This window comes from Tupaia chinensis, unplaced genomic scaffold (assembly GCF_000334495.1).
Source record: "Tupaia chinensis unplaced genomic scaffold, TupChi_1.0 Scaffold000253_1, whole genome shotgun sequence".
Lineage (NCBI taxonomy): Eukaryota > Metazoa > Chordata > Mammalia > Scandentia > Tupaiidae > Tupaia > Tupaia belangeri.
Genome location: NW_006159733.1, coordinates 614,084 through 626,599, shown reverse-complemented (window position 1 = coordinate 626,599; position 12,516 = coordinate 614,084). Strand labels below are relative to the sequence as shown.

General features: G+C 40.4%; 1 protein-coding gene across 1 annotated transcript in view; it reads right to left on the bottom strand.

Moving 5' to 3' along the window:
- The window catches only part of DNAH6 (dynein axonemal heavy chain 6), a 314,451-nt gene that overhangs the window by 19,962 nt on the left and 281,973 nt on the right, over positions 1 to 12,516 (bottom strand). Inside the window, exons 68-70 of the mRNA XM_006149128.1 lie at positions 9,022 to 9,168; positions 6,874 to 7,012; positions 1,529 to 1,648 (exon numbers count right to left, since the gene is read on the bottom strand). Coding sequence (XP_006149190.1) covers positions 1,529 to 1,648; positions 6,874 to 7,012; positions 9,022 to 9,168 — 406 coding nt within the window. The remainder of the gene's footprint in view (positions 1 to 1,528; positions 1,649 to 6,873; positions 7,013 to 9,021; positions 9,169 to 12,516) is intronic.

Genomic DNA, 12,516 nt, shown 5'->3' with positions numbered 1-12,516 from the left:
TCTTCTCTACCTAGTTCGAAAGGGGACTGCTTTGCCCAAACCTTTCTGCTTCTTTGTTTCGTCTAGCTTTGTCATCTTTTCTTAAAGCTTTGAGCATCTGATTAATGTCCTAATCTTTCAGGATCTTTTCTTTAGAATATTCCAAGATTCTAAAAAAAAAATCTGAGAGTTATCCTGACAAAAGAAGTAGCTCATGAAGGTCTCAAAATCTATGCTTGTGTTATAAACTGCTTTCACATTCGTTTGGTTGATAAAAACCGCCATCCTTCCAATTCCTTAAACCAAAAGCTATATTAGCAAACACTGAATACTACGGTCTCTCAATTTTGAATCATGACAGGATATACAGTTGATTCTTACTGTCTCTGAGGTTCAGTCTGGTACAACTCAGTGGTAGGAGTTTAGGAGTTTATTTTTTTAAAGAGATTTTTGCTACACTGGGTGTGTGTGTGTGCGCACTTGCCAGAGAGACAGAGATGGAAAGTGAGAAATTATCCTCAGTGGTGGGTGTGTGTGTGTGTGACCAGGCCACACTCCCTTCTCCATTCTCCTCTTGGGATTTTAGGCATGCACACACACCCGCCCAGTGTGAGTTTTAAGCTGCCAGGTCCCAGGCTTGAACCCGGTCGACTATGTGGGAGTCCAGAGATGTAGCCCTTATGCTATCTGCAGGTCCCCCAGTGGTAGGAGCTTTTACACGCTCAGTCTGTACTCATTAGATTGCTCCCTCCAAGGGAAGCAATCTCAGGACCACTAATCTACCTGCTGTTTGACCCATAATGAGCTATAACCATCTCATAGACCTTCCCCACTGCTCCTCCCCCAGCCCTGCTAGAGGACATGGTGCTTGCCAAAGATTGGGAAGAAGAGGGAGAAAGCAATCCCCAGTTGGCGTGGTCATGTCTCCTCCTCCATTTCTCTATCTTGTCTACACAAGGACTTTCACTATGCACACATGCCTGGCATGTTTTTCAAACAGCTGGGGCTGGGGCTAGGGCTGGGACTCAAACCTTGTGGTGGACCATGTGACATCCAGCTCCCTTAACCACTAAGCCATGGGGCCAATCCATAGACCTGTTTTTATTTACTCAAATTACTATAATACCAATTTTCTTTAATTTCATTCAAAAAGTGTATCAGCATATGACTTTGAAAACCCATTTGGATACAATACAAGGGGATTTCATGAAGTACATACAAAATGGAATTAAAGTACAAGTTTATTTTGATGCAGAACAATTTTGAAATCCATGCATAATTTTCCCTAATATCTATTTTCTATGAATGTTTCAAAGACTCCCTTGCACAATCAGTGTTAAAACAGAAATAATTCAGAGTGTGTGCTGCACACTGTGTATTTTTGAGCTTTTCCTATCAAACCAGTTTTGAAGATGGCAACCGTGGAGATGGGTGGGGCTAGGGACTAGGTTGTGAAGAATGGACACGGAGTGCCTGGAGAGAAAACTAAAAGATGCTGTCAACGACTTCTTGGGAAAGGTCTTTCATACAATATTGAGAAGCCATTCACCTGATTCGGAATATGTATAACGATCTTCTAATGTTTCCGGAGAAAAAAATCTTTTCAAGACAGTACGAAGGCATCTTTGATCCCAGGTGTCTGTAACTCTACCACCATATGTAATTTCACCTAAAAAGGAATTTGCATTTTAAAATATATTATTGTTTTTTAAAAATTGATAAGCATAACTGCATTCTAATAGGTTTATTTACATACACATTTATTTGGTACTGAAAATGGAAAGAGCATATCAGAATTCCTTCTGCCACTCCACCCCCGAAACAGAATAGATGTCAGTTTTTTAGAAGCAAAAAGAAAATCTATTATACGTACCCTGTCTGAATTATTCTTTTTCCAACTCACAGAAACTAAAGCCATAGAGCTCTATTTAGCTTTAAAATACTCTTTTTTTTTTGAGACTTACCCCATCATTGACTGCATCATGCTAAAACATACATACTGTCTATGAAACAGTGCTTCTTTTGGGGGCCATTGAGCAAAATGGAAGCAAACAGTTGGAGCAAGGCATTTAAATTCCTATATACCTTCTAAGTTATCGCTGTCAAGGTAGGGAGGAAAGATGGATCCAATATGAGACAATTTGCCACACAGAAATTATGTCATAGGGAATTAAAACTTACTGCCTTCCTGTCTCTTTCCACAGAGAAGCTACTTTGGTGTGCTCCATTATTATCCCACCATTAGGTAGGACTCCCACCTACGTGGACTCCCACATAATTGACCGAGTAGGAAGGAACTGCCCTGGGATGGTAATGATTACTCATGTGCAATTTCTTTGAAGAATTCCAGGTCCATCGCTACAATTCACCATTCACCACTGTAGTGTTCTCAAAAGGATTTTACCTATGATACTGACATCCTCAACTTTGGAATCCCCTGCTTATCCATTATCATTTCCATCTCTCTTTTTTAAAAATTATTTATTTGTTTAATTTTATTTGTTTTATTATTACTTTTTAAAAATTTGACCAGAGAGAGAAAGAAAAAGGGAAAGTGAGAAAGCAGACCACCAGGCCTGGGACTCAAACCATGGTCAGCCATGTGGGAGTCCAGCACCTTAACCGCCATGCCACTTGCCAGCCCCATCTCCATCTCTTTCATTATGTCAGGGAAAACATTTTTGTTTTCATTTTCTTTCAAGCTGAGATAGCTGGTTGTGAGGAAGTTACTTCTGGTTTTAGAATCTTAGCAATTTATTTGTTCTAAGATAGCAGTATCCTTACCTACACATCCTGTAGGGACCCTATCTTTTCTCTTCTCATAGCAACTCTTGTCAGTCTTGCTAAATCAGCCACTCAGGGAGAAGGGAGAGGAAGTAGGTCCCAGGGTGCATGGTCAAGTAACTAAATCCCTGATCCCAAGTATCAGTAATTCTAAGAGAGGAGGAGATTCCCTGTACCTCTTGGGAATGTTCTTCAGCCACCCTCTGGGGAATCTGGGAACACAAAGTTGGGTTACATTTCTGTGGTGGGTCCTTCTAGTCTCCTTTTGGATTCTTTTTAAAAATTTTTATTTATTTTATTTTATTTTTATACATTCAATCACATTATTTAGCTTACAAAGTGAACATTTCAATATGTGAACATTTCTCCCCAGTCCAGTTGATCAAAATATCTTCAACAGATAACACCATACCTCCCCATCCCGTCAATGCTCTGCCTCCGTATCCTTTCTCCAAGTGTCCTTCCCCAGACCCCACTCTTCCACACACACCACATCTGGCATTCACACCCATCTCTTGTGTTTGTACATCCTTTAGTCAGTCAGTTTCAGTCACAGAGTGCAGACACTCGGTATATATTAAGTGGGGACATACAATGTCTCTCCTTCATAGCCTGGCTTGCTTCACTCAGCAGTAAATATTTTATATCCTTCCACTTTCTGTCAAAAGCCAGGGTTTTCTTTTTTATGGCTGAATAGTATTCCATAGAGTATATGTGCCACAGTTTTTCAATCCATTTGTCTGTACGGGGGTATTTGGGTTGGTTCCATGTCTTAGCAACTGTGAATAGTGCTGCAATAAAAATCGATGTGCAGGCACTTTTCTGATGAAGAATTCTGCTGTCCTTTGGGTAGATACCAAGGAGTGGGATTGCTGGATCATATGGTAGTTCTATTTGTAGATTTTTTTTTTTTGAGAGGTTTTTCACTATAGGGCGCGTGCGCTCGCCAGACAGCGAGAGACATAGAGACAGAAAGTGAGAAATCACCCCCCAGGGGGGATGGTCACGCCGCAATCCCTTCTCCTCCATTCTCCTCTCGGGATCTTGGGCACGCACGCACACGCGCCCGGCGTGAGTTTTAAGCCACCGGGTCCGGGACGCGAACCGTGGTCGACTACGTGGGAGTCCAGCGACATAGCCATTACGCTAACTGCTGGTTCCCTCCAGGTTACCTTTTTAAGAAGTTTGTTGAAGATAAAACTCCACTTCATTTGTATCTTCCCCCTTCATACTTTGCTCCAGCTCTTCTGAACCATTTACTTTTTTTTGTTTGAAATTTGTTAGAGGGCACACGCACTTGCCAATGAGAGGTAGAGAGCAAGAAGGAGAGGGCAAAAGTGAAAAAGCATCCCCCTCCCCTGGGGAGGATGATCATGCTGCCCTCCTTTCTCCTCCATTTCTCCCTCTGTCAAGATTTTGGGCACACATGCACACGTGCTGGGTGTATTTCTCAAGCTGCTTGGTCTGGGACTCAAATCCCATGATCAGCCATGTGAGATCCAGCTGCTTCAACCACTATATCAGCTGGCTGACCCCTGTTTATTATTTCTATAGTCATGCCACACCCCATATACTGCTGAGGTTCCCTCACTGCCACTAGGTTTATTGAGGTGTAATGGGTATACAAAAAATTGTGTACGATTAATGTATACAGCTTGGTGAGTTCGAACATAGTGTACACTCATGTTACCATTGCCACAGTCTAGGTAATAAACACATACATTACACATCTGCATATCTTTGGTTAAATTTATGTCCAAGTACATCATCATTTTGAATCTTACTGTGAATGAAATTTAAAAAATAATTTTGATTGTTCGTTGCTGTACAAAAATGTAGTTCCTTTTTTATATTAATCTTGCATCACATAACCTTGTTATGTGATGGAGCTTTCCTGAACTTGTTACTTCTAATTTTTTTCTTGTGGGGGTAAGAGGATTTTTTAGTTTTTTTCTATATACAAAATCATGTTATCTGTGAATGAAGACAGGTTTACTTCTACTCTAACCCAGACAGCCATTTTTTTTTTCTTTTCCTTGACTAATTTCCTCAGCTAGAATTTCCAGTACCACGTTGAATAAAAGTGAGAGTGGCCCAGTCACGGTGCCATGTCCTGTTAAGATGCTGTGCTTCATACTCTGGGGCCACAAGGGAAAGACCTGGATTCAATTTCTAGTCCATCCTAAAGTCCAGGCACAGTGGCATGCACTTATAATCCCAGCAACCTGGGACGCTGAGGCAGGATGGTAAGCTTGAGGTTGGGACCTGGGCAAGATCCTGTCTAAAAAGAGCTGGAAATGGTAGTATGTGTCAATAGTCCCAGCTGAGAGGCTGAGGTAGGAGGATGGTGACGTAATGAGACCTTGCCTTAAAAAAAAGGGAAAAAAAATAAAGTAGTGAGAACAGACATGCTCTTGTCTTATTCCTTCCTATGCTTTTAAAATCATAATTACTTCCACAGCAGTAGAGATCGAGGTAACCTGGAAGGTCAAGAGTTCTAGGAGTGAGAAAAGAAAGATGAAAATGAGAAATAGGAAAATCTAGGGTAAGGAGAGGGTGTGAGAGAACAATTCTGCTTGCAATACCACGTCGCTAAGCAATCTTGGCCCTGCTGGGGTGGCTGGGGTGGCTGGGGCAGGAGTCCAAAGGAGCTTTCCAAGTTTCCAGCCCTGTTCACTTGGTCCTCCTTGGGGACTGGTCTGCCTCTATTTTCTTGTTTTGCTGCTATCATCTCAAACATGTTTTATGGTTTCATTTAGCCTCTCAGAGTTCTAGATCACTCAGTTACTCCTCCGCTGTTCTCCATTTCCCTTACTTGCCAATGACAACCATTCATTTCCTTTCTGTCCCTTTTCAGAGCTCTCCTTCCCCAACTCCTCATTGCAAATATCCTCTTCCTCATGATCTGAGCCCACAGAGTCCAAGTTAGATCTAAGTTTGTCAACAAGATTTCTATGGTTAGTATTAGCCAAAATTTAATTCTTGAAAGATTTTTCTTTTCTCATATGTAAATCTGAATCCAAGGTCTCTATTAATTAGTATTCAGTTTATTTTGACTTGAAGAGCATAGAACCTGGAAGCTAGACTACCTATCAATAGCTTCAAATCTTGATTCCACCTCTTGAACGGAGTGTGCCTCAGTTTCCTCGCCTATAAATAAAAGATAATAATAGTCCTGACCAGACACAGTTGTGAGGATGAAATCTGCTAATTCGTGGGAAGTGCTTAAGATAGTGCCTGGCATGGGACCAGCAGTTAGCATAATGGTTATGTCACTGTATTCCCATGTAGTTGACTGCGGTTTGAGTCCTGGACCTGGTGGCTTGAACTCATGCTGGGCGCGTGTGTGTGTGTGCCCAAGATCCTGAGAATGGAGAAGGGATTGCGGCATGGTCATCCACCCTGGGGGGTGATTTCTCACTTTCTGTCTCTCTGTCTCTCTCTGTCTTTCTGGCGAGTGCACGCGCCCTATAGCGAAAACCTCTCAAAAAAAAAAAAAAAAAAAAAAAAAAAGGGCCTGGGATGAGACAAGGGTCTGTTTTCTTCTCAGCCTGAAGAATGCTAGTAAGATGACAATTTTCAAAGTGTATCTCAAGAGGGCTGGATGGTGTACAGGATTAAACTCGATGCTCTGCAATGCCAACCCACGTGGGAAGGTTACTCTTTTGTATCTGGAGACCTCTCTGAGTATGCTGGGCAAGCACATGATCCAAACCGGCTGAGGCAGGGCTGGATCACAGCATCAGTACCCTGTCAGGGGTGATGTCTCTCTCTCTCCTCTCTCAGAATAAACAAAGGAAAAAAAAAATATCTCAAGCCAGGACATGAGAAATGAAGGACCTCAAAAAAAAAAAAAAAGATAGTGCCTGGCATGCAGCAAGTGCTATGGAAGTTTTCCCTGGTATTATTATTTGGGAAAACATCTGCCCCATTTCCTAAGTATACATATTCTCATGAGGTTTTATCATATGTTCTCATGCTAGTGTCTTCACAAAGGGAACATCAGAAGTCATACACCACTATTAACATGGGGAAGGACATAATATCCTTAGTTGGTTAACACTAACGACCTTGCAGTTTGCAATGCTCTGGCCACATGGGCATACTGACCAGTAATGTAAATTAGTGCATCCCAGGGGATCTTTCCTTCTTGACAGTAAAGGTTGAGGTTCAGTAAAGCACACTCCCTGTCACTGTCATTAAATTCATAGCAGATATTCCAGCCAAGGGGGCCAAACTTCTTTCTTTCCTAGAAAGTAAATGAAAATGGTCTGGAATAAAACTTGATAAAATTAATTTTATGTAAAATATTGAGAACTCAAAGGTTTCCATTGATGTTGAGCATCCCCAGACTGCAAGATTGGTTAGAACCATGCAGTTCACCTTCAGTGAGACTTTCCACAAACACAGGATGCAACTCTTCATCCAATACTGGCCCATTCCTATACACCCGAAAGGAAATGTGTGATTTTCTTTGCAGGCCTATGAATTCCATAGGCCTGAAAAAGAATATTTATTACTTAGGATAAAGTATAATTTTATTTTCCCCAACAAAAACAGGGGATAAATGCCACCTTGAATCGTTTGGCATAGAAATACCAACACTATAATTATCCATCTGGTGGAGAGAGAGCCCCCTCCACTAGAAATCTGTCCACGGTTTTTCAGTCATGCCATTCTATACCGATTACTTCCTGACTTCTCCATAGTGACACTGGTACACAGAATCATAATCCTTATTTCATGACAGCCAGAGTGAAATTTCACTCTCTTTGTTATTTCAGTATCCCACATTAATTTCTTAATTCTAAATTGATGATCACGCCAGAGGACTGGTCCCAAGTATCAGTCTCTTGATCCAAAAGTCACCCTAAGCCTCAAACTGTCTCTTACCTGAACTTCTTTAGTTATTGGAACAAGGGCCACACACCTGGAGTCTCTGATCTCATCCTCTGGCACATTCTCTAAGATCTTTTTAAAAAATCTCATATCTTGCATTATTAATCTTTTTTTTTTTATTTACCGATTCTTTCTCTGAAGACCACACATAGCTAAACACCAGAATGTCAGTCTAGTTACGGCACCACCTAGAGATACATAGTTGGAGAGTCAGAATTTAAGTACTAGTTCACAGGGTGGCTACCAGAGCAGAGCAGTGAGGTTTGGACAGAGGGAAGGAGTGGTGGTGCTGAGATATAAAGGTCATCTTTCAGGGTACCTGTGGCTTTAGTCAGAGGTGGGGAGGATGCTATCAAAGGTAGTGAGTCCACACTGACAGAAACATGAAAATGAAACTATTCCAAAAAAAAAAAAAAAAAAGAGGATTTGATGGCTGACAAAATATCTGTGTGAAAAAGAGGAATAGTGGAGTCAGTGAATGGCATAGTGGCTGAGGTGCTGGACTCCCACATGGCCCAACACAGTTTGAGTCTTGGACCCGGTGGCTTAAAAGTCACATGGGTTGCATATGTGTGTCCCACAATCCTGAGAGAAGAATGGAGAAGAAGGGATTGTGGCATGGTCATCCCCCCTGGAGGGGGGGATTCCTTACTTTCTCTCTCTCTGTCTCTCTCGTAAGTGCACTTGCCCTGTAGCAAAAATCTCTATGGGGAAAAAAACCCAAAAGACAAAAATTGGCATAATGGCTATATCGCTGGACTCTCCCATGTAGTTGACTGTGGTTTGCTTCTGGGACCCGGTGGCTTAAACTCACACCAGGCACATGTGCGTGCGTGTCCAAGATCCCAAGATCCCAAATCATCCCCCCTGGGGGGTGATTTCTTGCTTTCTGTCTCTCTGTTTCTCTCTGTCTTTCTGGTGAGCACACGTGCCCTATAGCAAAAAACCTTAAAAAAAAAAAAAAGAGAAAAAAAAGAAAGAAAATGAGGAATAAAAATAATCCAGCAGTTCTGATTGTAGGTGGTTGAGAGAATGAGACCATTGATTTCAGAAGTAGAGAGTCTGAGGGAGAAACAGATTCTGGGAGTTAGGCATAGCAGAGGAGATCAATTTTGTGTTTGTAAATTGGACCAAGTGATGGAATTCTGGAGGCAGATCAGAATAGAGGTGGGAGCCAACACTGTGAGATAATGGGACAAGGAATGCATGGAGATATGGCTGAGTTAGAACAATTTGGGTTCAGACACAGAACCAGGCTCTCAGCACCTCATGACTTTTGCAAGCTTTCACTTAATTTTTACTTTTTATTTGTAACATAATACATTCCTTTTTATCATTAACATGTGGAATTGAGTGTACCTGAATAATTGCATGAAAGAAACAAATGCCAAATATTATTTGTCTCCATTTTCTTCCAAGTATATTTTCTTCAAAAAATGAAGGTGTCATTTCATTAAACGCTCGTCTGATATTTGCACGTAAGCCTTTTGGAGGCTCATTGGTTACCTGGATTTAGACAGAACATACAAGGCAGAGAGGGTGATTTACTGATTTTCATTCTTTAAAATTTTTTTTTTTATTTTTAGTTAATTAATTTTACATTCATTCACTGAGCATCGTCTCAGCACACAAAATGTGACTTCCTATTCCTAATATACTGCATAGTGGCTTAACCATACATGTTATCATTGATAATTTTCCATTTCTAGTTTCATATATATATTTTCCCCCTATTTCTCACCCTCTGTCATTTCCCACCCTCCTTTCACACTATCTCTGGTGCCTACAGTTGCTCTCCATTCCCTTTCCCCCCACATTTATTGACTCACAAAATTTCTTAAGTAACCTAACTACTTTCAATAGCAAGTTCAGCTGATATATACATATATGTGAAAATATGTCTGAATTTAGGTATGAAACTCTGAGTAAAATGAATAGACTATAAAGTAGCTCCTAGCTGATGCTATATAGTTTACTATGGTCATTAAATAGGTATTTTAAAATATATTTTTTAATTTCAAGAAAAACAGTTCTAGCTTTAATAAATCAAAATCAAAGAAATGCTAAGAAAACTTTGCTTAAAACTTAAAGCCAGGAAATAGGTTAGGATTCTGTTCAAATAGTAGGTACATGAGCCTATCAGCAGCTCAAGACATGACAAAAATCCTTAAGTTAGAAAACAAAGCCTAGAAGAAAATCAGCAATGTTTTAGTGAAAAGTTGTAAGATTCTATTTCATCAGTTCAGTCTCATCTACCTTCTGTTGTAGTCTGATCTTTCTGATTAAATTCCAGGATATAATATTCAACTCCAGACTTGTCCCTACCATTAAGTTGGCCCTTTTCTTAGTTTTTGAACTCTTACTTCTGTGTGTCTGTATTTAATTTTTCTGGTATAGGACTCCCTTCAGAACTTCTTGGAGAGCTGGTCTGGTGTTGGTAAATTCTTTCAGGTTTTATTTATCTGAGAATGCTCTTGTCTTTTCTTCCCATATGAAGGATAATCTTGCTGGGTATAGTAGTCTTGGTTGAAACTGTTTTTCACTTAACACTTTGAATATATCTTCCCATTCTTTCCTTTCCTTTGCTCATGTTGTTTCCAATGAGAGGTCTGCTGTTAGCCTGATGGGATATCCTTTGTAGTTAACTTGAGGTATTTCTCTTGCTAATCTTAGTATCTAGTCTTTGTCTGTGGTTTTTGTCAATCTGGCTATAATGTATCTTGGAGAAGATCTTCTTGGGTTGATTCTACTGGGGGTCTTTTGTATTTTTTGGGACTAGATCTTTGAGTGCCTCTCTAGATTTGGAAAACTTTCTTGCAGGATTTCATGAAATAGATTATCAATGCCCTTATGTGTCTCTTCACCTTCTAGGATACCAATTTTCTGGATGTTTGGATGATTGATGGTATCTAGTATTTCTCATATATTATTCTCTTTCTCTCTCTCTCTCTCTCTCTCTTTTTTTTTTGGAGAGGTTTTTGCTATAGGACACGTGCACTTGCCAGAAAGACAGAGAGAGACAGAGACAGAAAGCGAGAAATCACCCACCCGGGGGATGGCCACATCACAATCCCTTCTCCATTCTCCTCTCGGGATCATGGGCACGCACGCACATGCGCCCAGCATGAGTTTAAGCCACCGGGTCCGAGACTTGAACCGCGGTCAACTACTTGGAGGTCCAGTGACATAGCCCATTATGCTAACTGTGAGTACCCTCTCTCTGTTTTTTTTTTAATTTTTGTAATTTTCTCAGTCTTCGTGGTAGATTTTTCTAGGCCAGTGATTCTATCTTCTACATCTGAGACTTGATTTTCTGTATGATCTAGTCTGTTTCTAATACTTTTGAGGGAGGTTTTGACTTCCTGTATTATATAGCCTTCATCTCTAACAGTTTCATTTGATTCTTTTTTATGGTGTGTATTTCCTTTTTGCAATCTTGTAAGAATTTCCTCACCTCCTGGAACTCATTGGCTACTTTCTCCTGCTTCTTCTGCAGTTCATTGTCTGTCTTCTTTTCCATCTCTGTTGCTTTGTCACTATGAGTATTCTAAATTCTTTATCTGACATGTCTATAAGTTTCATTGTACATTGAGGATGAAGAGGAGTTATTATTTTCCCTTGAAGGAGAGGTATTTTCTTGCTTTCTCATATTTCTTATAACCATGTGATGATTTCTGGTCATCTGATTGTTTGTGCATTTCTTCCTAATTCTTTTTGGAGAGTTTTTTTTGCTATAGGGTGCATGTACTCACAAGAAAGACAGAAAGTGAGAAATCACCCCCCAGGGGAATGGCCACGCTGCAATCCCTTCTCTTCCTTTCTCCTCTCGGGATCTTGGGTAAGCACGCACATGCGTCTGGCATGAGTTTAAGCCACCGGGTCTGGGACTCGAACCACGGTTGACTATGTGGGAGTCCAGCAACATAGCTATTAAGTTAACTGCTGGTCCCTCTTCCTAATTCTTGAAATTTAATCTGAGCATTCAGAGGAGCGCAGGATCCGCAATCTCTCTTCTGTTCCGTTTTTCACTCTTTGTGCATCAGATTCAGTGGGAATTGAGGAATATTCTGTCCCTAATTGTATTCAGATGTTTGGATACTGTTCACTTGGACCTGTCTAGCCACTTAATGCATGGAGGCAGAACAGCCAAGAAATAAGGATAAAGAAAAAAGGAAAAGAATTAGAGAAGAAGAAAGAAGAAGAAAATATAAAATGAAAAGAAGAGAAAAAGCTAGTGAAAAAACTTTATAATTTTAAAAAGCAATAAATAAGAACCGCATGGTGCAAAAACAGTATTTCACAGCTCAAGTTCAGTAGCCATCTTAGGGTGGGCCTGGTTTTGTGCCTTTCCTAAATAGGATGGGAGAAGGCACAACTTAGCACAATAAAGGAGGGACTTGAGAGCCCAGAGAATACTTTACCTTAAAAAAATTAAAAAAAATTAAAAGACATAGGGAGACACACAGAGACAGAGAGACAGAGAGAAGGATACAGAGGTAGCCCTACCCACTAGAAATGAATTTGGAGGGAGGAGTCTCAGCAGAACATCTTCATTTTAGTCAATAAAAGCAATATTTCACAGCTCAAGTTCAGTAGCCATCTCAGGATGGGCTGGGTTTGTGCATTTCCCACTAGAAATGAATTTGGAGGGAGGAGTCTCAGCAGAACATCTTCATTTTAGTCAATAAAAGCAATATTTCACAGCTCAAGTTCAGTAGCCATCTCAGGCTCTTTTTAAAAAATGACTTTATTTAACTTTATTTATTTATTTATTTTAATTTGACCAGAGATGGAGAGAGAGAGAGAGAGAGAGAGAGAGAGAGAGAGAGAGAGAGAGAAAGAGAGAGAAGGAAA